The sequence below is a fragment of the Staurois parvus genome, unplaced genomic scaffold, assembly GCF_062004578.1.
Source record: "Staurois parvus isolate SC_StPar_1 unplaced genomic scaffold, SC_StPar_1.0 ptg000202l, whole genome shotgun sequence".
In the NCBI taxonomy this organism is placed as follows: domain Eukaryota; kingdom Metazoa; phylum Chordata; class Amphibia; order Anura; family Ranidae; genus Staurois; species Staurois parvus.
This window is the reverse complement of record NW_028317998.1, coordinates 8,204,885-8,230,520: the sequence shown is the minus strand read 5'-3', so window position 1 is coordinate 8,230,520 and position 25,636 is coordinate 8,204,885. Positions and strand designations below refer to the sequence as shown.

The window sequence follows — 25,636 nt, the reverse complement described above, 5'->3', positions numbered from 1 at the left end:
ACATTTCAAAATCATTACTCCACATTTCCTAAACCCCCTCCTATACCCAATAATTTCCAAATTATTTCAAATATAAACTGTAGTCATGTGTTCGGTGAAAACTGTAATGTGATCACCTAAATAGGCAGCACATAGAAAGAGACAAGGCAGGCTTTACGTTTAAATAGAAATTAGAGTTTTAAAGGGAAAACAAAGCAGTTTTCATCTTAAAATAAACATTGTTTATGTATATTATGTAGGAGACAACATTCGCAAATATTGTTAAGTGGCTGGATGGTAGCCCTCCCCAAAAAAGGGAGTGATAAGCAGGTTTTATGCCCCCAGCTACATCACCAACCTCATCTGCAGATATAGCCCAAATCATCCTTTCCACTGCTCCCAGTACATCTTGCTCTTTAGCTCCTCCCATGCTCGTGTCCAGGAATTTTCCAGAAACTGTCCCATCTTTTGGAACTCCCTACCCCTGTATGTACGGTCAGCTCCTACCCTATCTGCCTTAAGGCGGGCCTTGAAAACTCATGTATTTATTGAAGCCTACCCCATCTCCACCTAAAAACTGTACGTGAGTCACCTCCATCAGATTACTTCCTGCAGCTATTACCTTTTGTACCACCTCCCCCTCCCTTTATATTGTAAGCTCCATGAGCAGAGCCCTCCTGATCCTTCTGTACTGAACTGTATAGTAATTATATTGTCCCCTTTATATACTAAAGTGCTGTATAAACTGGTGACACTAAATAAATCCTGTATAATAACAATAATAATAATAATAAAAAACATTAGTGGCTTATTTAAAAAACAATAGCCACATATTGCATATTGGACAGTGGCTGGAAAGTATGTAAGCAGCTTGGTTATGATGTAAAATAAGAGGGAGAGATGAAGCAGGATTTACACTGCAATACAAATTAAAGTGTATTATTTGAGACACAATAATCAAAATTATTGTGCAGTGCTACAGTAGCTGAATAGTATGTAATCAGCTTGGTTAGGCTGCAATAAAAAGAGGAGCCAATGAGTCAGATTTTACTTTGATAGTACTGTATATAAACATTAGAGTGTATCTGAGAGACAACAGACGCAAATATTTTGAGCATGGGAAAAAGCAACAAACTTTGAAGCACAAAGGAGGAGTTACCCTGTAGAGACACATAGAACTCACTAATACAGTGTTTCATCACGCTGCATGGATTGGACACTGTGACCTGGAAGAGGAAGCTATCTTGTCCCTTTGTTGAATAGGGACAAGCAAGCGGAAGCAATAGATGGACATTGGGGAATCCATTAGCCATGACACTACAAACTGCAGGCAGAACACACCATCATTGCAAAGTCCATCATTGCAAAGTAAGAAAAACAAACAACACAGGTATATAACTATACCAATACTTAGTTAAAACATTGAAGACATTTGAAAACGTATAAAACCTTTAAGCTGCCAAATGCGGTAATGAACTTTAAAAAGGACCGGATGATTTTTCTAATAATAGGAATATTCAAAATTTCAACCTCAGCAGCACCTGCCTGGAGTTTGCATGTTCTCCCTGTGTCTGCGTGAGTTTCCTCTGGGTACTCCAGTTTCCTCCCACTCTCCAAAGACATGCTGTTAGGTTAATTGGATCCTGTCTAAGTTGACCCTAGTATATGTATGTATGAATGTAGGTTAGGAACCTTAGATTGTATGCCCCTTGAGGGTTAGGTTGATGTGAATGTACAGTATATATATGTAAAGCACTGTGTAAATTTACGGCGCTATATAAGTACCTGAAATAAATAAATAAAATGTATAATTATTAAATAAGGAAATATTTAAACAAATAATATGGCAATGTTTTGATCCAGAAAGTTAATCTGGTTGCCTTGGAGAAGGAATTATTGTTTCTCTGTACAGAAATATTGCCTATAGTTTCTCAAGGGGGTTACTTTTGCCTTCTTGGAGACCAAACAACTGGAAATGTAAAAAGCTGAACATTATAACCCTGTTAACTATGTAACTATCTAATTTACCCTTCATGCATAAATAATGTTTTATCTGAAATCTCTTTTGATTAGACCATATCAAATGTTAATAGAGTTGTACTGTTAGGAAACCAGAATTTTGTGATTGGCAAAGCCAAAACTAAGATGACAAGGACACATGATTAATTGGAATAACGGACTCCAATTATCCTCTGACTCAATTGCCCTCTGTTAGAGGTGTACATACTTTTTCATTGATGAATTTGACTGGTTAAGCTTTTTTTTTTATATAACAGTATGACATCATAGTTATTTCACTTCACTTGCAAATGTTGATATTATATCACTCACTCAGCCATCACAATAAGTTATTATTGCAAAAAGAGAGCATAAAAGGAAAGAAGAAAGAAAAACAAAAAGGAAAAGGACACGTTGTTATAACTGCTGACCACCAATAGTACAGTTGTTTCTTCATGGAAAATGTTTGCAGATGCTAAAATTAGCACTGGGGATTGAACATACAAACACAACAGTAAACAACTAATGAAGTGTATACATTTTCACAATGAAACACATCATCAAATGTTTAGCAAAAGAGGAATATTGAAGCAGAAAATAAGTAGGGGTGAAATTTGCATTTTTTTAATTATATTATATTAAGTAGTTAGTATTATTCTTGCAAATACAGCTTTCATTAGAACTTTTGAGGTGCCATTAGACTACACACACCAATATTTAGCATTTAAAAAAAAGAACTTTCTTAATTCAAGTTAAATGAGTATTAAAAACAGTTTAGATGTATAACATTACATACTGATTTATGCAGTCTCTTGACACCTCATAAGTTCTGATAAATTTTATATTTTACATTTAGTACTGTATTTGGGGATATGGTACTTAGACAATTTTTTTCAGCCCTGTATACCTATCTTTCCCAGAATTATTCATGAACAGCTTCCATTTAGGTTAATAATAGATTAGGTACTTTATATCACATTTCAGTAAACTTTTTATCCAGTACAGATAACTGGTGTACTAGATATGTGTTTTTATCCTTAATAATATCTATCTTCCTACAACTATCCTTCAAAAAGCACTTATATTTATTGTATCAAACACGTATTACTTATAGAGATTTATGGTCTATTTACATCACAGGTCTAGCAGGATTTCCCTGAAATTGGTGGAAATCACTCACAGCTTAATCGGTAGCAGAAGGCTCTTGGGGGGATCATGGGGGTCAACTTTGGGATGAGTAGCATTAAAGAAGTCAAGCGACTCTTAAAACAAGACATGTGTGAGGTTGTGCTGATAAACTGATACCTGCCCTGCTTTGTAAAAGGAAGTATTAGAATAAGGGCAGTTGGCTAGGGGCACTGGAATGCTAAAAAAATGCACCTCAGCGATGTTAAAAGTAAGTCATATTTAGGAAGAAAGGTTATCCTCTTCTTTCAAGTACTTAGTGACCACTGTTCCCTCTCTCTTATGACAGGTGAAATGTTCTCTAGTCAAAAGAGATCTCCCCCTTACTGAGAGATGGAGCTGAGAAATAATTGCTTGAGGGTGTGATGAATACCTGGAGGAGTCTGCTAATTTAGATAAGTCACACCACTATGCAAGGAAAGCTTTAACCACATCAGAGGTCCTGAGATTGTGAGTGAATTTGAAGCAGATGCTCATCCTGATTTTCTGGTATTCACAATACTAGGGAAAAGTTGGCTAATGCCCCTGAAATTAGAAGCCAGTTTTGAGTCATGGAGTAAAAGTACTTTGATATTCTCTACCACCACTGGTATTCTCTATCAGTAATTTGCAAAGAATATGAATCAGGATCCAATTCAAAATTCAAATACTATGTTTTAAATCTGTCACAAATGCTTCGCAAAGCAATGCCAGAAGCAAAACATGAATGCTTGTGTACACTGACCATTCTGTATGAACCTATTCAACCGGTTTTTAAGTCTGTCATTACTATACAGTACAAGATTATATAGGAGTCACTGTATGCTAGATGCTAATTAAAGGTGTACAACAGACTGCTAGAAATATAATAGTAATGTTACAGCTATGAAAGATTTAATGATATGCTATATTAAGCACTAATTAAAATGTCTAGCAAAGCTTCCAGACACATTTATTTTCTGACTATTCCCACTCTGTAATTTTTCTAATATTTGCCATAAGAAAAAAAAAAAATAGGTACTTTCAATAATTAGTGTTAATAATCTTGAGCTGCTTATCACTTAGGACAGCCTGTTTACAGTCCATTCAAACAGTCCTGCTGGGTCTCTATAATTCTTATACAAATTGAGATGTAAAGGTATCGGTATATAATAACATATGAGTGGATTTGATTTTAATCAAAAGGATGTAAAGACATCTAATTAGTCTACTTTTTATTCCAAGGAGTTAAATTTGCTCCACATGATAAATTGGTCTGTTATACTGTAGCCTCTATGACACTGCATAGTACAGCCTATGTTAATTATTGCACATGATGAATGTAATATAGTGCTGGGTATATAAATGGTAACTCCCGCAGAACATAGTATTCTGCCTGATGCCTCTAATCTGGTGAATCTGAACTGTTAATCATTGAACAAGATTATAGCGTGCTAAAGAATTGAACAAATCCTTATTTAAATATCTGGTTTCAGGCATTAAAGGATACGTTTACGTTTATAATTAAAATAATCAATGCACATCTTTTTTGCAGGTAAAAAAAATGTGCATTTATTATTTTTTTATTTGGAGCCTGTAAAGCATTGCACTCATGATCAGCAGATCGCGGGTGCCATGCAGGACACATGCAGACTTTTCAGTGTATCTGTGTGCTTGTACCTCATACAGGCAGGAAGAAAGAATGAACTCAAGAGTGCCGTGGTAGTTCATTAAGAACTACAATCCAACAGTTGCAAAGGCTGCTGGGACTTGTAGTTTTCCAATTCACAGAACACTGAATGGATGCTGCAGTTGGGTGGGCGTAGCCCCGCATGGCTGCGTTTTTTTTTTTTTTCAGATTGTGATAGCTAGTGGGGGAAGAAGATCCCCCACTAGTTGTCACAATGGAGGATCGGGGGGATGCGGGGTCAGTTCAGTTGTAACATATCACATGTTACATCCTGAATATGAGTGTAACATGTAAGGTGTTACAAAATGTGAACTTATTCTTAATATTTTCTTTCATGGCGTCATCATTTATATAAGCAGATTATAAAACAAATTAGAGAAAAACAAGTCTTAAAAAAACAAGTATTTCTATTATGGCTAGACACAGATGGGCTGAATCACAGAATGGCCTCGAGCATTTGAGGGCTACTCTCACTGCCTACATTAACAGCTCAGCAGTTTTCCCATTCTTGTAACCTGACTACTGCAGCAGTTTAAGACTCTAATTTCATAATTTTCTTTGATTTAAAATAAATTGGAATGACAACATGCACCACCACACCTATTGGTAATGGGTACTGCTAAAGATTGAAATTGGGAACTCAGGAGAATGAGCCAAACTCTGGGAAACATAACATTATCCCTTGCAGAGGAGCTGTGCTGACACTGCATTAATTAACTGCCTATTTAGTCTGTAGGGAAGAGGAGAAGCACTTTAACTTTCTTCATACTTAATTTCCCTAGCAGATGATGCTTTCCCATGCTCTGGCAATGGACTGTTCCTCAGCATTATCATGTCCATTGAAGGGCTATGAACCCTGCCTTAGACCTGGTGACACAGGCTCTTAGGTCACTGGAGCACTGGGAAGAAGATGCTGTAGGGACCAATCCAGCAGTGCAGAGGGTTGGGTAAGTGGTTCTTCCTCTCTATGTTACCTAGAGCTAAATGAGCAATTAACCTTGCACTGAGGGTGCAGCCCCACTGCAAGAAATAATTTTTCAAGTGGTGCTAATGGCTCAAGTTTTTTTTACCTTTATGTATTCTATGCATGAAGGTAAGAAACCTTCTGTGTGCAGTGGCTCCCCTGAGGCCCCCCAATCCTTACCTGAGCCCCCTCCAATCCAGTGATGTTTTCAACAGCCTCTGCTGTCTGGGGACTCTTCCTCCTAATTGGTTGAGACAGCAGCGGGAGTCCATTGACTCCCACTGCTGTCAATCACAGCCAGTGAGTCAATGAGGAAATGCCAGGGGAGCAGGGTAGGGCTGCTGAAGCGGCTCAGGGACAAGCACGCAGCAGTGCCCCCAGGGCTAATGGCTTTCCCTGGGGGTACTATTCGAGGGAGGAGCCAAGAGCGCCGGCAGGGACCCGAAAAGAAGATGTTCGGGGTTACTGCAAAATCGCTGTACAGAGCAGGTAAGTATAGACATGTTTGTTATTTTTTTTTTAAATGAAGCTTTAGTGTCACTTTAAGTTCCCTGTAGTTGAACAAGATGGTTCATGATTGGTAGTTCATCAGCATCTACCCAAAAATGAACAATTTGGGGGAATTAGCTCTTTGAGATAATGTCTATCTATCTATCTATCTATCTATCTATCTATCTATCTATCTATCTATCTATCTATCTGTCTGTCTATCTATCTGTCTATCTCCATCTCTCTCGCTCTTTCTATTAACTTATGTGGCTATAGCTTACTGCAATGAAAACTACTATAATTGCGTTAGGATATTTAAAATGTTAACATAGGTAGAAAATTCAACATAGATTGATAAAATTGTAATATGGTATATTAGCAAAGGCTACTAAATAAAAGGCTACATGACCTCATATTGTCCTTGTGGAAAAACAATCTGGAAGTCCAGTAGCAGTAAGTATTTTGAGTAAGGTAATATTGAGGTGGTTGGGGGGGGTGGTAATTGTTAAAATGTTATTGCCTGTCAAATAAATGTCATTTTATGTAAAATATATGCTAATAAGAGTTATAAATATGTATACAAAGTACTGATATTTAAAAAAGTATAAAAGATTTTTGACATTTGTGAACTTTTGCACAGCTGAATATTTAATATTAGCTTATTTTGAAAATGTTATTCTTTAGTATGTTTCTAATTTAAATATATTCAGTTAAAATAAGTTTCTGAAACTTGTACAATCAATCCATACATGTCATTTAAGATTTTTCCAAATGGATCAAACTTGTTTAGAAGGGGTGCATAATTGATACCAGATAGTTTTATAGAAAGGGAACAGAACTCTTACCAATAACGTAGGCTAGCAGCAGAGCCAATGTCACTGTAATTGCTGTAGCACTCAAGGCAGTACACTTCCAGTTACAACAGCGATATGATTTGTTGAACGTGAAGGCAGGCCTGGAGAAAGTGCTCCTGGGTAAAGGTCTCGGAGGAGGAGAGTACACCGTATTTGAAGTCAGAGGATAGTTCTGGCTGGCAGCGCTGAAGATGGGAGAAGTACCAGATCCATGCTTGAAGAGGAAATGCCTGCAAGGATAAAAAGAGGCTTCCAGTAACAGGGAGAATTATCAGTATGCATACCACAGTAGCAATAATCATTAAACGCTTCCACTTAATCATTAATTCTTTTGTTACAAAATCTTTTATGAACTTCATTAGTAAAACATACACTGCAAGGCATGTACTTAGCATTTAAGCACTAACTTGGAAAAACGGATTTGGCTCGGAGCAGAAATACTGTATCTTGTATCTTAAAGGAAACTTGTACTGCAATAAATACGTGGGTTGCTATTGCTTACCTGCTTCTAAAAATACTACTTGCCTGTGTGTCTATGGCTTTAGTCACTGAACTGGATAAACATGTAGACAAGAACGTAGAAATTAAGTTAGAACTTGTTATCTGGTTATGTGCTTAAGGTCTATGCCTTCTGAAACAGTAGGATCAGCATGATGACTAGGTGGTGTTTTAACGTCTAGCATTTTATAAAGGAGAGGGTGGCAATGAGTGCCAGATTTTCTATGTAGCTGTACCCTCCTGTGGGCCACTGTGTTTTTGGGTCCTCCTAAGCTCTGCACAGCCAGGCAACACACATTTTCCACACTTTCATCCACAGTCAGTAAACAGTCCATGAACTTTTTTTGTTGTTTTATTAGGGGTTAACAACTTGGATGGGGTCTAAGGGTATATGGGATGCCCACTGGAAATGAAACAACTTGAAGGAAAAATTCCAGTAAGACCACAAAAGAACAGATCCTAGGCTATCTACTCTTTCAGGAATTATTCAAATCTTCTGAAGAATCAGCATACAGTCTTTGCAACAAACACTTGGTCTCCCTAAATGAACCTCCTCAGACCCCAGATGAAAATCTCCTCATCCACCTGGCTGTCTTGAGAGTATCCCAAGGCAAGGGATTCTGAGACACACAAGTAATGTAGTCCCAGGAAGAACTATTTGGGTATCGCACCTGACTGCCCTATTCCTTCTTTGGCCCAGGGGATGTAGAAGTACTCACACTGTTTTGTTCCCGTAGCTTTAAAGGTTGAAGTTGCTTTCAAGCCTTACGCCGGGCTGGCTCCTTCCCTGCTAACAGGCAACCCCTTAGCTGACCAGGCTCTCTAATATTTAAGGGCTGACCTAGCCACCACCACCATGCCAAGCCAAGTTTCTCCAAATTTCTAGAGCAGGGGGAGGTATCAGAGAACTAACCTGTAGAGCCCTACAGCCTTAACCGCAAGTGACCTTGCTGTCTCACTCCTAGGCTGACTCATATCCTGGCTTCTAGCAAGCCTCTAACTATGCACACAAAAAAAACTTATACAGGCTTTCTTAGTTTTTTTCCTCTCAGTAAACAAAAGTGAAAATGCCATATCTGAAGAAAATAATTCCTGTACCCATTAATGCACCATTATCATTTTCTCTTTATGAACATCAAAGTATTGTCAAAGTCCCCAAACTGTATACAGACGCTTATGTGCTCACACTATTTAAACATACCACACACCCTATTTTTCAAGTTGGTCAACATTTTTATAATGTTAACTCCAGGAAAAGCTCTGTCTCATCAGTTGGCTTGCCACTGGTTAGATTAGCTAAGCGTACACATTGCCACTGTAACTGCTATTCACCTGTTTTACTGTCAAATAGATGACTGCTCAGCTAAGCAGCAATATTATTTGTACATAGCAACAATGGTCATGAATAATATCAGTATATGTTAGAACTGGAACAGCTAAAAGGATATTCTCTGGTGGCAGGGCTGCATTATTGGAAGACTAATTTTAAATTTAAATTTTGATCCCATATTAATAAAGGTAAATTTTATTAAATATTTTTATCTTGCTGAAGATCCACTTTAATCTCTTTAATCATGATATAATTGTGCATCTACTACTATTGTATGATTTAATTTTGTGTCTGAGTGTGTGTGTTCGCTAAATACAAGAAAGAATCTTAACATTTTTCTGCATGCCCCGCTTTATCTTTTTTTTTAACAAGCAAACTCTTTATTAAGAGCAGAATACATGTAGACACATCATAGATCCAATAGAGGCGAATACAAAACATTTGGCAAAACAAATTATTAGTACACAGACTAGAAAACACTTTCCATGGGCAAGGAAAATAAAACGAACAGAGTATCAACTATCACAGAGTATCAGCGCTGAGCATACCCTTTGGCGCTATATAAATACTGTATAATAATAATAATAATAACTAACATGGTACCTCTACCACAAGGAGAAATAAACATCACAAGAAAAGGGCAAAAATAAACAAACCACAATCACACTTCCTCCTCCTCACCACAGATGAATGTGGAGTCAAGCCATTTATCCCAAATTTTATGGTATTTAGCAGGGCATCCTCTATGCATATAAATAAGCTTTTTACATGGTAATGTACTGTTTATTACAGCTGCCCACTGTGGAAATGTAGGTAGTAATGCTTGAAGTCAAGTACGAGCAAGCAATAATCTGGCCGTAAAAAGAGTTTCCTGTAAGAAAAGGGTTTGAAATTTGTCGGTTTTCGAGCTAAGGAGAAGACCAAGTAAACATTGCTTAGGGCATAGAGTAAGGGGGGGAGCCCATTTTGCCATGGAAAAACCAGACCACCTGAATCCAATAGCCCTGAATGAGGGTCAAGACCATATTAAATAAAAAAAGGTACCGTCGGAGGTGCCACATTTAGGACAAAGTGGACTGTATCGTTTTCTGTATCTAGATAAACGAAGAGGCGTTAGATAGGTTCTACATATTATATATAGCTGGGTGAGGCAGTCTGACAATTTCAGGGAGACCAACTTGCTTGAGAACAATACCTACTCCCACATTTCATCATCTAGCTCCCCCACGTCCACCTCCCGACGAGTTTTAAGTCGATATACCAATGTCGATGCAGAGGGTAAAATGAGAGCATTGTAGAGTACGGATGTAAGTTTTTTGGACTCTGTACCCAAAATCACATCCATAAGATATGTAGAGTCTAGCTGTGGGACGGATTCACCAAAGTGGGCATGCAGCGTGTGATTTAACATAAATGGTGTGGGGGCAGTCATTTTTCATTGCTTAAAGTAAAAAAAGAAAAATTCCTTGAAATATCATGCCTGGGAGGGGTTCCCTTAAACTACCTGCAAAGTTGCACATCTGTATAATGTATAGAGCCTGCAGCAGCAGGATTGACATTTCTTTTAATGACATTTAAAAATAAACAAAAACAAAACAGTGTGGGGTCCCCCCTCTAATCCTTACCAAACCCTTTAGGTCTGCTAGGAAGGTCAGTAGGGACCCCGCAGTAAAAAAAAAAAAAGTGTGGTGGGTTCCCCCTAAAAGCCATACCAGGCCTGTGACCCGGCGACTGACATCTGCGGCAGTGATCGGCGGGACAGATAGGGCGGCGGCGCGCCTCGCGCACGCCCCCTATATGTTTACAAAACACACGTTTTAAAACGTGGTTTTGCCTGCGAGTGCCGCCCTGCCGCCGTATATGTACAGTGGCTGGGCGGCATGTAGTTAAAAAACGCTTCTAAATGCAAACAAGCATAAACGTGCTTAATCGCGGTATGTAAACCTGACTAAACATTTTTTAACCTACGGTTTCCAGCAATCAGTTTCCATCGGTCAGAAGTGTTTTCTAAACGTCCCGTGTACATGAAGCCTTAGTCACACTTATTAGTATTACAAAAATAGTGTCTGAAACTCTAACGAAAATACACAGACATTAGGTAGCACTGCACACCCCCATACCTGTAGTGATTCAAATTAGATAATAATGTAATAAATTCTAAATAAACTTGATTAGCAGCGACAAAAAATATATACATCAAATGAAATGAAAAGCAGTCCCTGTAGCTGGATTTTGGATAAATATCTCTCTTTAATTAATTAATTTAATGTACAGGAGTAATGTTGGAGTTAAAACCATACATTGAAATCACAGATTTCAGTGACACACTGTTATTTTGCATTTGGCACACTGGGGGTTAACTTTTTTGATTTAGCCTATTACAAACCAACGAGTAGATGGGTTGTTTTGCATTTGGTACACTGGATTTAACTTCTCCTGGTGCAGCCTTATATAAACCAACAAGTAGATGGTTGCAGTTTGGCCTTATGAGGAAGTTTACATGGAGGAAAAGCGCATCAGGACATTACCACACATAGGAACGGAAGTGATGCAAGAGCACTAACCCAAAAGTGTCGCTGAGGTAGCAAGCTGTATCGCGAGGTGTTGAAACACCAGTAATCCGGCTCATGCAGGGAAAGTAAACACACTGACGGCTGGTTTTATTAATGAAGGTGTTATTTTATATTATTGTGAGCCTTTCTTTTTTATGGGTAACTGTTGGAAGGAAAGTGTCTTAGAAGATACCATATCCTGGAGCAAGAGTACCTACATACGTTTGGAGTCGTTATTACTGTTTGAGCTTTGCATGTCAATCATCTTGGACATGAGGCATTGATTTCGGATGAGTGCACAGTGAGAGTGGTGGTAACGAGGACTGCTTGAAGAGGGATATTATGTGGATCATGTATGGACACTATTGGTGACCTAAACTATACAATGACGTGGAGGACTTTCTTTGGGACTGCTTTTCACTTCATGTTTTATATATATATATATATATATATATATATATATATATATATATATATAGTGTCATTGTTTTTAATTGGGCTTATTTAGAATTTATTACATATTTATCTCATTTGAATCACTACAGGTATGGGGATGTGCAGTGCTACCTAATGTACGTGTATTTTGGTTAGAGTTTCAGACACTGGTTTAGTATCTTCTGAGATTGCCTACTGTATCACTTCCCACAATCGGCTATAAGAGAATTAGGCTGAATCTCTGAGACTTTCAACCTAGAGAGAGGAACTAGACAGGGGTGTCTTTAGCCATTGAGCCACTGGCTGCCTTGTTAAGATCCAACCCACAAATAACTGGCTTTTGCTACGATAAGATCATTGAGAAAATCATGCTTTATGATGATGATGACATCTTGCTATTGCTTGGGAATATCACATCCTCTTTGCAAATAGCAGTGGACACCTTTACGGAGTTTGGTATATATTCTCGACTCACTATTATCTGGGCAAAATCTGCCTTGATGCTCCTAAATGGAGATTACACACACTCTGTGGCCCAGCAGTGCCCTATCTCGATTACTACCATGTTAATACTTGAGAATACAGATCACTCCAACTCTCATAGATTTTTTCTGACTTAATATAACTCGTCTTCTTAAATGGTTTGCAGTAAGAAAAAATCTAAATTTGGAACAAACTAAAGCTGTCTGGTGGCAAAACTAATCTTATTAAAAATAATTCAAATTCTCATGCCCCAATTACTCCACTATCTCCCTAATACTTCAATGGTGATACCATAGCCTGGTCCTGGGTCGCAGATGACCCTTCTCCTAGCTCCACAACTTCAATACTTCTGTTTTCTCACATTGACTTGAATCATTGGCATTTGGTAAACTGAACAAAGAATTTCTGACATATAGCCCCATTCAGAAAATATGGAAAAAAGCAAAATATCTTCAACAAGTTATTGGATTTACTTGCTATAGCCCATTCTGGTGGAATATGTATACAAAACTGGCTAAATTATAATATAGTAGTTGTTGGAGAGAATTTGGGATTGTGCATCTTTGTCACATCTTCAGAAATGGTATCTTGCTGCCCTTCTCAGACTGTCCGGTCAATTTTATCCTGCCAGATAGTATGTATTTTTAACTACACCATGCAGTCAGGGCTTAGGGAGATTTATGTGAGTGGCATATGTCACCTACCCCAGTGTTTAACTTACTCCAATCCCCTGAAACCTCTAAGTGTGTATACCTCAATGTTATACTTTGTTATTAAAAGAATTTCTTAAAATTACCCTTTGACAGATTCTGTGCTGTGGGAAAGGGACGTTGGCCCTATAACAGGAGATCAGTGGGAGAAGGCTTTTCAATATGTTTTAACCACCTCTTACAATGCTTCTCACAAATGTTCTCAATTGTACATTTTATTGCGTACTCATTCAACTCCATTTAGGTTACATAGGATGGGGATTCAGGTAGATACATTTTGTAGTAGATAGAAAAAACACCATGTCAATTCGATACATTTACTATGGCGATGCCGTAAATTGCATCACTTGTGGAGATGGTGATAGATACACGTAATATTGTACTCCAGTCTAATATTCCACTTGATCTTAAATGCTGTATATTGGATATCTTGGAAGAAGTGCAGCCTCAAGTATTTATAACATAGTCAATCTCTAGGGAATTATTTCAGGCCTGTACGTTAATATTGCAGCACTGTAAGTCTAGCAAATCACCTTCTCAAAAAGAATGGATTAGAAACATTTGGGACACTTTGAGATTAGAATATTATATTTATCATCATAGGGGCTGCCCAGGTAAATGTGAAAAATTGTGGGCAAACTGGTTGGACATACTGAATCCACTGGAATTAATGAAAGTGAGGCTCATGTAATGTTCTTTGGGTCATTAGTGATGTAATGGCACTACTTGCTCTTGTTTAATTATGCAATTTTTTGAACCATGAGGGATGTGCTACGAATTTTATATTCCGTGATTTCCTGATATGTATTGTATGTGAAATGCTGTAGAAACATGTTAACATTTAAATAAAACATTTATCTGATTTAAAAAAATGAAACACCAGGGGACAGAACAAAAGGTAATTCATTATAAGAGAGGTGATGAAAATCATGCATAGAAAATGGGAATTTTCTCTGCGCTTAGTGAATGAAGTGAAGTGAAGCTCTGCTGACATCATCCATTCATGTTCAAGCAAAAATACTAATTTATCATTTTCTTGCACATGACTTTTTGCTTTTTTCACCATATTCACTAAGCTAAGGTAAAATTATGCTGCAAAGTAAAAAGGAAGTCAAACCCATAATATGTTAGAGGTAGAAATGTGAAAAAAGAGGATATATACATTTTATATGGTCACTAAGCCACTTGCTAAAATTAAAACAATTTTGTGCTGAACTTGTTATAATTAGGATGTGTAAGAGCTTTAGAATTTGTGTACCCTGGGTTTCTATACAGTCAAAGAAAGCAGGAATAAAGACTTAAAAAAAATACAAGTTTTATTATTCATTTAGCCTTTTTCTGACTGTGCTGTTGTAAAGAAACAGTCTGCTGTCAAGTTTGCCATGCCAGAAAGTTTCAGCTGTGAACCCAAATGAGAGCACTCATCTTCAAGGCAAATCTGTTCTAACAGTCAGGTCCGTAACAGATTACCAGGAATGACCGACACCCGAGCATGTGACTGCCATGGTTAGCCAACCACTTTGAAATAGGAAAAAATGTTTATGTGGTTGCCTTCCCCATTTGCAATTACACTGTGCACTCTACATCTTGAAGCCAGGAGTCATGGAAAAACGATCAGGAACCAATCTGTCTGAACCTTTTGGTGTTGAAAATAAGTGCTCTCCCAGCAGTTCCAACTTTGGAAAGTATCCTTAACACTAAAGTACTCCCAAATATTTAACAATCTCCTACCTGAATGTTTAACCCCTTAACTCTTAAACTCTATTTGACAGATTACCTCTAACCTAATCTTAAAACCCTTTGCATTTAACCTGAACCTGAGCACCATGTTTTTAAATTTATTTTACATTTTAATATTTTATATGTAGCATTACCCCCTTAGGATTCACTGAATTTTGGGTCCTCCTAAAGCTCTGCACAGCCAGGTAACATGCATTTTCTTCCACACTTTGCACTCAGAGTCAGTAAATAGTCCTTGAGCTTTGTTTTTTATTTTAGTAAGAGGTTTAGAACTTCGATGGGGTTAAGGGGTGTATGGGATTCCCAAGGAAACTGCAAACTTGAGCAGAAACTCCTTAGCAACTATGTACAGGTGTGGACAAAAAATAGTCTCTCCTTTAAAAGCATTCCAGCTCTCTGGTGTACCATCTCAGACCCCAGATGAATTCTTATCTTCACCCAGCTGCACTGAGTGTATTCCCTGGGCAAGGGGGCCCAGAAAGTACCAACAGCAGCAGCCCCAGATGAGAAGCTAGTTGATTTTCCACCTGATTGCCCTCATCTCTTATCTGGTCCAGGGAGTGTAAGAGTATTCACACTGCCCCCTCCTGATAGTTTAATGGGTTGGTAGCTGCCTTCAGGCCTTTCGCTGGGTTGGTTCCTTCCCTGCTGCTCAGGATATTTTCCCTTGGAGATGGTGGCACAGTGGAGATCCTCTTCTTCAACACCTTCCTGTAGGTAGGCCCCTTCCCTGGGCCCCCTCCCAGGCTCCACACTCCAGCCTTTCACTCCATCTTCCAACCCGACACTTACTGACTCTGCTGCACAGGCTCTGCCACTTTTAAGGCTTGTCCATGGTCACCATGCCCAGCCTCCTGCCAGGGGATTGGCCAAGGTCCCTCAAACATTCAGATCTGAGCCCCCCCTTCCAGAAAGTTCTCTAAGCTTCTGGAAGGGTGGGAGGGCTCCAGAAGCCCTGACCTGTTGGAGCCTCCTAGCCTGTCCTGAGGTGAACTTCTGCCTCACAGTGGATGACTCAGCCTCTGCCTAAGAAAAATAAAACAACAAACTCTCTCTGGCTGAGCTAGAGGGCATTACATACAGTGGGGATTGAAAGTTTGGGCACCCCAGCTAAAAAATTGTATTAATGTGCATAAAGAAGCCAAGGAAAGATGGAAAAATCTCCAAAAGGCATCAAATTACAGATTAGACATTCTTATAATATGTCAACAAAAGTTAGATTTTATTTCCATCGTTTACACTTTCAAAATAACAGAAAACAAAAAAATGGTGTCTGCAAAAGTTTGGGCACCCTGCAGAATTTATAGCGTGCACTGCCCTTTTTGCAAAGCTGAGACCTGCCAGTGTCATGGATTGTTCTCAATCATCGTCTGGGAAGACCAGGTGATGTCAATCTCAAAGGTTTTAAATGCCCAGACTCATCTGACCTTGCCCCAACATTCAGCACCATGGGTTCTTCTAAGCAGTTGTCTAGAAAACTGAAACTGAAAATAGTTGATGCTCACAAAGCTGGAGAAGGCTCTAAGAAGATAGCAAAGCATTTTCAGATGTCAATATCCTCTGTTCGGAATGTAATTAAGAAATGGCAGTCATCAGGAACAGTGGAAGTTAAAGCAAGATCTGGAAGACCAAGAAAAATATCAGACAGAACAGCTCGCAGGATTGTGAAAAAAACAATTCAAAACCCACGTTTGACTGCACGATCCCTCCAGAAAGATCTGGCAGACACTAGAGTTGTGGTACACTATTCCACTATAAAGAGATACTTGTACAAATATGGTCTTCATGGAAGAGTCATCAGAAGAAAACCTCTTCTACGTCCTCACCACAAAAATCATCGTTTGTACTTTGCAAATGAACATATAGACAAGCCTAATGCATTTTGGAAACAAGTTCTGTGGACCGATGAGTTTACAATTGAACTTTTTGGCCGGAATGAGCAAAGGTACGTTTGGAGAAGAAGGGGCACAGAATTTAATGAAAAGAACCTCTGTCCAACTGTTAAGCATGGGGTTGGATCAATCATGCTTTGGGGTTGTGTTGCAGCCAGTGGCACAGGGAACATCTCACGAGTAGAAGGAAAAATGGATTCAATAAAATTTCAGCAAATTTTGGATGGTAACTTGATGCCATCTGTAAAAAAGCTGAAGTTAAAGAGGGGATGGCTTCTACAAATGGATAATGATCCTAAACACACCTCGAAATCCACGGGGGATTACATCAAGAGGCGTAAACTGAAGGTTTTGCCATGGCCTTCACAATCTCCTGACCTCAACATAATTGAAAATCTATGGATAGACCTTAAAAGAGCAGTGCGTGACAGACAGCCCAGAAATCTCAAAGAACTGGAAGACTTTTGTAAGGAAGAATAGGCAAAGATACCTCAAACAAGAATTGAAAGACTCTTGGCTGGCTACAAAAAGCGTTTACAAGCTGTGATACTTGCCAAAGGGGGCAGTACAAGATATTAACTCTGCAGGGTGCCCAAACTTTTGCAGACGCCATTTTTTTGTTTTCTGTTATTTTGAAAGTGTAAATGATGGAAATAAAATCTAACTTTTGTTGACATATTATAAGAATGTCTAATCTGTAATTTGATGCCTTTTGGAGATTTTTCCATCTTTCCTTGGCTTCTTAATGCACATTAATACAAATTTTTAGCTGGGGTGCCCAAACTTTCGATCCCCACTGTATATGATTCAATAAATACATAAATGATTTTATTAGTTACAGAACTGTCACTAAGCCCCATTGAGTTGGTGCTGGAAAGTACAGCGGGAGCCTAATTCTAGGCTTCCTGCTGCATCAGAATAGTGTTTAGGATATACATTTCTAGTGTTGTACCTCTTCCGTCTCACTCTGTTGTGACATTCACAAAGCACAGCACAGGTGAGTTGAAACTGTTTTTGAAGTTTTTTTGTTCAAAAACATTGATGAGTGATGCGAAAGGGAAAGGAAGGAAATTAGATGAATGAGGGGACTGCGCAATTTGCCCAGAGATAGGCTTTCATTTGGTCTATTGTTGTGAACAGGCAATGTTTTCTTTTGCTATGATGGAAAATCCCGCAAAATGCATTCGAGAGAAACTATTGTGAGTTTGCCCTTGAAGTGGAAAGTTGCTTTGAAGGCATTATATAGTATTTTTGTATATATTTTCTTTACTCATTATGTCCAACAAACCTTTACACATACTTTTTTGCTAAATAAATATGAAATATTGATTATACATTGCTATTTCCATTTCCAGGAAGAATGTGCTTAAAAGTAAAACAGTTTTCACTGTGCTCTCCCTTTAGATAGTATTTTAAAGATAATAACACACATACATGCATATAAAACATAATAAAATTGTCCCATAACCATTAAAAGTTTAAACTTTCCATTAAATAGTGCTTACAATTTCTTTCAGTACTCATTCAATTTTCATTCAATTTTCAGTCACTTTTCTGTTTGCTGTTTCACTGATCACTGCACAAAGCTAAGAATGAAAGATTGAAAAAGACAGATGAAAAACAAAATGAAAATAGACCCTGCATTGTTCATTGGCTTTTATTGACTGCCAGGTGAAAATAAAAAAGCCAGCAAGTGGAACACCACTACACTTTTTTTTTAAACCAGAAAAAAGCAGTACAATAATGATAACCATATGGTAGACCCCCGATGACCAAAGCACAGCCTGTGGGATATATGCAACCTGCCAGAGCTCAGTATACATCCTGCTGCAGTCCTCACCAGGTCTCTCCTAACATGAATTAGATCCCCTCATAAAATTTTCAAATATTAACTCTTTCTATTCATCCTTGGGTTCCAACAAATACATTGGATGTTCTGAATGGTATTTACTTTTGCTACCTCTGACTATGTAAGCATAAAACAAGAGAGAACAATGTCAAGCAGAAGTTTAATGATTGCAAACCTGTGAAAAATGTTTTTGCCATGTTAATTTCTGTCTGTGTAAACCTAACTTGATCTCATAATAATGTCCCCTTACACCAGTGTTTCTCAACTCCAGTCCTCATGGACCCCCAACAGGTCATGTTTTCAGGTTTTCCCTCAGATGAAACAGCTGTGGTAATTACTAAGGCAGTGAAACTGATCAAATCACCTGTGCAAAATAATGGAAATCCTGAAAACATGACCTGTTGGGGGTCCATGAGGACTGGAGTTGAGAAACACTGCCTTACACAAAGAGATTAAGTTTTCCTTCACTTCACTTGTTCATGTTGTCACCATTCTGAGTGAGAACATTGACTTCTGTCCCTTTTTAGCTCCTAATTCATTTTTTAGCACAGCTTGCCCTGCAGTCTGCAGCCATTGTTGCAATATACTGTAAGACAGGCAGACACCCTTTCCTGGCTTCCTGTTGGCAGTTGACTCCTCCAGTCTGTGCACCCCTTAGAGCTCTGCTCCCCAGGTGTGCTGGGGCTGGGGGTAAGCTGTACACCTCATGTATATAAAACAGGTCTGGCCTGTACTGGATATCTCCAGAATCTCCCCTCCAACCTCCACCCCCTGCAATCACTGGTAATGGGTGAACAATGACAGGGTGTCTGAAACTGTAGTAGAAAACAAAAACAGAGCGCACCGACCTTGCGCATTACCTCAGTAAACAATTAGTGTATTTATTGATTTAAGAGATATACTCACAAAAGTAGCAATATAACAGGCATATAGAATCCAAAAATGAATCTTAGGATAAGGAGACACGTGCAAAATCCCATCGGAAGGGGAAACTCTCAGGGTGAAATTGACGCGTTTTGAATGGGGGGGGGGTGCCTTCTTCATCAGAGCTCTTTTGGATTCTATATGCCTGTTATATTGGTACTTTTGTGAGTATATCTCTTAAATCAATAAATCCACTAATTTTTTACTGAGGTAATGCACAAGGTTGGTGCACTCTGTTTTTGTTCTCTACTACAGTTTGTATAGAGCTTTCCCAGCTTTGTGTTGGAGCTGCACAACCTTTGATCAGTCTTGGACAAACTTCCATATACTCTAGTATTTTTGGTCCATCGGCCCTCTACTGATCTGGGTCCCTGAGCACAGGAGGTGTTGCATCAGGGTGTCTAAAACCTTCACAAGTACAGCGGGACTTGGTATGTGACACTGAGTTTGTCCAATATGATCACATATTGCACACAACACTCACACAGGATACTAGCATATGGTACACGCCTCCCAATTACCCCTGAACACTAATGCCCCCCCTCCCCCGAATGCACTAATGTTCTCTCTTTCTCTCCAGTTTCCCCAGTGATCGCTAATGTCCCCCCTGTCTCCCCCAAAGCACTAATTTTCTTTCTTCACTTGTAAGCAAGTATGAATGATATCAGTGTGCAAAGTTGTTGAGCCCTGCTAATATCTGATCCCTCCCCCACATTTCCTTCTATGAGTACAGGAGAATGTAGTGGACTTAAGAAAGATTGTGGTAAATATCCTACTTACTGTATGTGTATAAATCTAATGATGGTTTAATAAATTTATATTTGGTATCAGTGGTGTTTTTATACCTCCTTGTAGCACTAATCCTCATTTAATGTATAACATAAAGATAAGGTAAATTATTAGACTCTAAAAACACATAGAAAACTACACTGACATAATCATATCTCAGTAGAAAGAGGAAGTGTTAGCTCATTGCCAAACAACCAATCAAATAAATCAAAATGAAATGGTGCCAACAGTATATTGTATAACACAAATAACAGAATAGAGCTTTCTCATATATTAATTGCAGGATTATAAGAAACCAGGAGCCAAGCACAGATGGACAAATAATTCAAAGTCTACCTTTTCATTATTGACAGAATTTTTTAAAATACAACCTATACTTAATATGTTTCTAGGGATGAGCTGAACGTACCTGGGTTTGGTGACATTTGCTAAACAGCTTGCTAGTTCTTAATGTTAATCTGAACTCTACTGAAGTTAACAGAAGCCAAATCTTTCAATTTTGACTATTTCCAAGGCTAACAAGGCAAGGAATTGTCAAACAAATGGCATGGGTGGTCCCTGATGCTTCTGTTTATATTCATATGTTCATATGTACATGGGGGCAAAGTGGGTTAATTTTTTTTTTTTGGGGGGGGGGGTTTAAGTGCTTTGATGTTTCTGTATTTTTTTTTAGAAAAAACCCAAAGAAAGGGGAGCTTGAGCAATACCACAACAGGTTATTAGAGAATGGATTGGCAGGGGCTAGGCTACTCACTTACTTATATGAACCATTATGAGAGTATCGACAGAAAAAAAACAGAAAACAAGGAGAACCATGCCCTACAAGTCACTTAATAATGAAAACCATATGTCAGGGAATGCAAGAAAAGCCAGATACAATGATAAAAAGTCACAGTTTAATACATTTGAATATTAAAGTATTAAAATATTCATCACAGTTGGCCACATACCATAGCAACAGATCCACAAAGGTGCTTGAATAAATATCCCATATTCACAAGGGGTAATGGTGCCAATGCCCAGTGTGATGGAGGTTAACAAAATGATCATGCCAAATGTCACCATTTTGAGAGGTGGGGGGTTTGAATGGATCCAAGCTTGCATGAGGGCTCTGTGAGCTACTAATAAACAAATGTGTATCCACTTGGAAAGATTGTTATGCTGTGCCAAATTCATAGGGTCCTGGTAGCTGAAAAGACAGAGCATGGGATCTTTGGAAATTGAGATGTTGTATAATTGATTCATGTACCAAAGAACTCGATCCCAGAAAGATGAGACTCTAGCACATTCTCACAAACGATGAAACAAGGTTGGTCGAATGTAGTCACATGAAGGACCCGTTGGGTGGGCAGCTACAGCCGAGTTCACTGAGAAAGGATAATAGGCTTGGTGGATGATTTTAAATTGAGTTTTGTGCCATGTTTCACAGATAGCAAGCGAAGCAATTTTTCTGTATCCTGACAGTATTTTGTCTGGAGTGTTGTCTGTAGACAGTATGGAGGTCCATGGTTTAAATGGAGTAAGGTGGTATTTTGCAGATTGATGAGAGATTAGATGAGATTAGATATATGAGATGGAGTAGCCGTACTGTCGCAGTAGACTCTCTATAAAGGAGCGTTGAAAGGGGTCCTATTTTGTGGAATAGCATGTCCAGAGAAATGTCACCAGCCGATGATGGTAAAAGATGTGGGAGCCGGTAAGGAGTATTGAGCAGCTAAGACTGAGAAGGGTTAAAAGGACTGCTTGGTATCATCAAAGACGAAACATAAGTAAGTCCTTTATGAAACCATTGGGTAAATGCTGCGTGCTCATGAGCTAGAGAAAAAAAGGGTTTCCAAGAAAAGGCAAATAGGAGGATATCTGTAGTGGTAAGCCAAGGAGCCTCCGCATTTCCCTCCAGGCCAATACGGTGTCTCTGATCAAAAGATTCGACCGGAGAGTCCCGGGTAAGGCTTTAATGTTAGAATGCAAAATGGCTGAAAGATGTAGCAGAGACAACAGGGCTTCCTCTAGGAAGTAATTGGAATAACGGGACTTCATGGTAATCCAATCAAGACTTTGATGAAGGAGGGAGGACAAATTGTAAAATCTAATATTCGGCAGGCCTGCTCCTCCCTCACTCTTTGAGATACTCAGATTTTGTAATGCAATGCACATTTTTTTGCATTGCCACAAGAAGGCTTGTAGGGCCTTATGGATCTTCTGAACATCACAATGCTTTAGGAGGATAGGGAGTGTTTGTAGGGGATAGAGCAATCTCGCAAATCAGACCATTTTGTGAAGATGACATCTTCCAAAGAGTGAAAGGGGAAGAGTCATCCAAGCTTCCAGTTCCTGTACAATCTTGTTAATTAGAGGAGGGTAATTAAGGTAGTAAAGAGACGATGGTTCTCTGTCTATATGAATGTCCAAATAAGTAATTGAGTGTTTAGCTATACTAAAAGATGAAGATGTGAGCCAGCGAGAAGAGGTAGTACTGTTTAGAGGGAGTACTTAACTCTTATCAAAATTGATTCATAAGCCGGAACATTTACGGAAGGTCGCAAACAGATTCTGGAGTAGTATACAATCTTTGGTTGGATCTGAGGAAAACAATAAGATATAATCCTCAAAAAGAGCTGAGCGAAGAGTGTGTTCACCAATCCACTAACCCCTGATTATGAATTAAGTAGTCTGGACAAAGGTTCTATGGAAATGTTAAAAAGAAGGGGGGAGAGTGGGCAACCTTGTCTGGTGCCCTTAGTTAAGGGAATGTCAGTGGACATAAAGTCAGATGTGACTAATCTAGCTGTGGGCGAAGAGTACATTTGTCGTATAAAGTCCAAAATGGGGCCCGAAATACCAAACGTCTGCAGGAACATGAAGGGCCAGGCAAAAGTAATGTTCTCGAATGCTTTTTCAGCATCTAAGGATATAAGTGTCAGGTCAAGCATAGGGTGAGTTTTAGCATACTCCAAGGCCAACAGTAATTTGCAGATATTAAGCGTGGCTGAGTGACCCGGTTCAAAACCAGATTGGGCGGGATGCAATAAGGAAGGGAGCAATAGGGCCAGCCTGGTCGCCACAATTTTTGAAAGAATTTTGGCATCAACATTAATTAGAGAGATAGGTCAGTAAGATCCTGGTAACAGTTGGTCTTTCCCTTTCTTAGCTATGTGCTTAATATGTGCCTGGGAGCCAGTTGAGAGATAAGGGCCATCTTCCCACATTCCCACATTGCCTTGTAGACATGATACAGACTGTCTGGGATGAATTCAAAAGTTCATTTAGAGCCTTAGCCAAAGGTAGATGTTTGATAGTGACTCGAATGTCGTACAAAGTGATGGGAGCATTTAAGACATCTAGCTGGGATATGGAAAGCTTAGGCAGATTCACAGAGGCTAAAAAGTCTTCTGCGGCTCTAGAATCAATCAGGACCTCTGAATACAGAGAGGTGTTGTAAGACGTGAGGAGGTCATTGATCTCAGAGGATAGCAATAGAATATTACCCGTGGGAGATCGAAGCATGGATATATAGGTTGGATTTTGGTGGCCTGCACAATTGCCAATTCAGCTTGTTTGCTGGAGTGCGGTTGAGGGAGAGTGTGATATGTGCTTGACGAAGAGATTCACTAGCTTGTTGGTAATGCATTTTGGATAGTTTTCTAAACTGTGTGGTATAGAATATGATGTGCCCTTTGAGGAACGCCTTTCCAGTTTCACAGAATAGATTAGGATTTACTATGCAGTTCAGAAAATGTTAAAAGAACCCCATTGTACAAAATATGTCTAAGGTGTGTGATTACATAACCCTGCCACCTCACTCCATATTGTAACTTGGCAAGTTCCTTATAGGTGTCATTCTGCCAGATAGGACTATAATCAGTAAATCCTGTCACCTTCTGAAGGTATTTAACTTTATTCCATATTTTCTTAATGAGGTTATATGTAGGCTATGACTTGTGCGGCTTATCGAAGGCCTGGGCTTCAAGTGCCAATGGGACAGATACTCTTTGAGTAGTAAAAAGCATGAAATAAGTAGTTTGGCTAGGATGGGATTCATCAGAGCTATCTGCCTGTGATATGGTCCATATGGTGTTGCAGTTGAGCTGCTAAATAGTAAAGCCAGGAATTGGGGAGGGCTAGAACATCATCATCCTTAGGGCACTGCATATGTTCTAGTTTGATCCTAGGGATACTGTCTTTCCAAAGTAGTGGAACTAACCAGCCTAAAGATCTTTAGCAGAATCACTATCAGGGTATTATGGAGAAAGTAGAGCACTCTGGGTATAAGAATCATCTTGATAAGATTTGCTTTCCCTGTGACTGATAGGAGGAGGGAATTCCAAATTTTAATAGGTCACAAAACTGCTTTGGAAGGGGGGAAATGTTCAGGTAGCAAAAATCCCTAATAATCTGGGATACTGGACTCCTAAATATCTAAATGAGGTACTCATAGGAGAAAACAAAGGCCATGGGGGTCCCCCCAATCCATACCAGGGCATGATTGGGCCACTGGCTGAGTACCATCCCCATCTATTAACATTAAAGCAGATTTGCTGAAGTTTCCTTCCTGCTTTTAGAGAATAATGAAATAAGGATTCAAAATGAGTCAAAAACTAAAGTGCATGTCGTAACATTTCAGAACTGTCTCTTTTTTTTATATAATACCAAAATATTCTGCAGATTTTCACAATGCAGTCAAGCAACATAGTCAGCAGCCAGTCAGATTTCCAGATTTTCTATTAGGGTGACCAGACTAATGAAACTAATGGGAATCATATGTGAAGAACATTTTGTTGAACAAAACATTATCTTTAAATTAACCTATCCTTTTGTTATTGTGATCACCAAAGAGCAGGTTCTTTCCAGGTCAGTAATAATCAGATCTCTCAAGCCAATGCCATTGAAATGTTAATGCCAGAGCCTAAGTAGGTGTCAGTTTTTTGACAGATGAGTGTCAAGAATTCTTTTTTGTCTGAGAGGCTGAGGCCATTTTCACACTTGAGCCTAAAATCCAAAGGGTGCAGAGAGACAACAGCACACAGGGAATACTAACATTCTTACTCGCAAGGGCCTCAAAACAACTGTACATAAGTATTGCTTTTACTCTAGGCAGATTTTAGGCTGAATCATGTTCACTTTCATGAAGATCTCTGCCGTGAGCTAGATGTTGTTTAAAACTTAAATTCTTATTACACATTATTTACACTTTTCAAGCTGAAGCAGCTGGAATGCATCATTTCTATAAAAGAAAATAATAAAAAAATATTAACCTTAAAAATATTAATAATAAAAAAATATATAAAAAATAAATAAAAAATATAAAAATATTAAT

The 25,636-nt window shown here is 38.8% G+C and overlaps 1 protein-coding gene across 5 annotated transcripts in view; it reads right to left on the bottom strand.

Annotated features, from left to right (window-relative positions):
- Nucleotides 1–25,636, bottom strand: part of TENM1 (teneurin transmembrane protein 1) — a 947,931-nt gene that overhangs the window by 420,427 nt on the left and 501,868 nt on the right. For all 5 annotated transcript variants that reach the window (XM_089678299.1, XM_089678298.1, XM_089678300.1 and 2 more), the window contains one exon: nucleotides 7,109–7,347. In XM_089678299.1, the coding sequence (XP_089534425.1) occupies nucleotides 7,109–7,347 (239 nt within the window). The remainder of the gene's footprint in view (nucleotides 1–7,108; nucleotides 7,348–25,636) is intronic.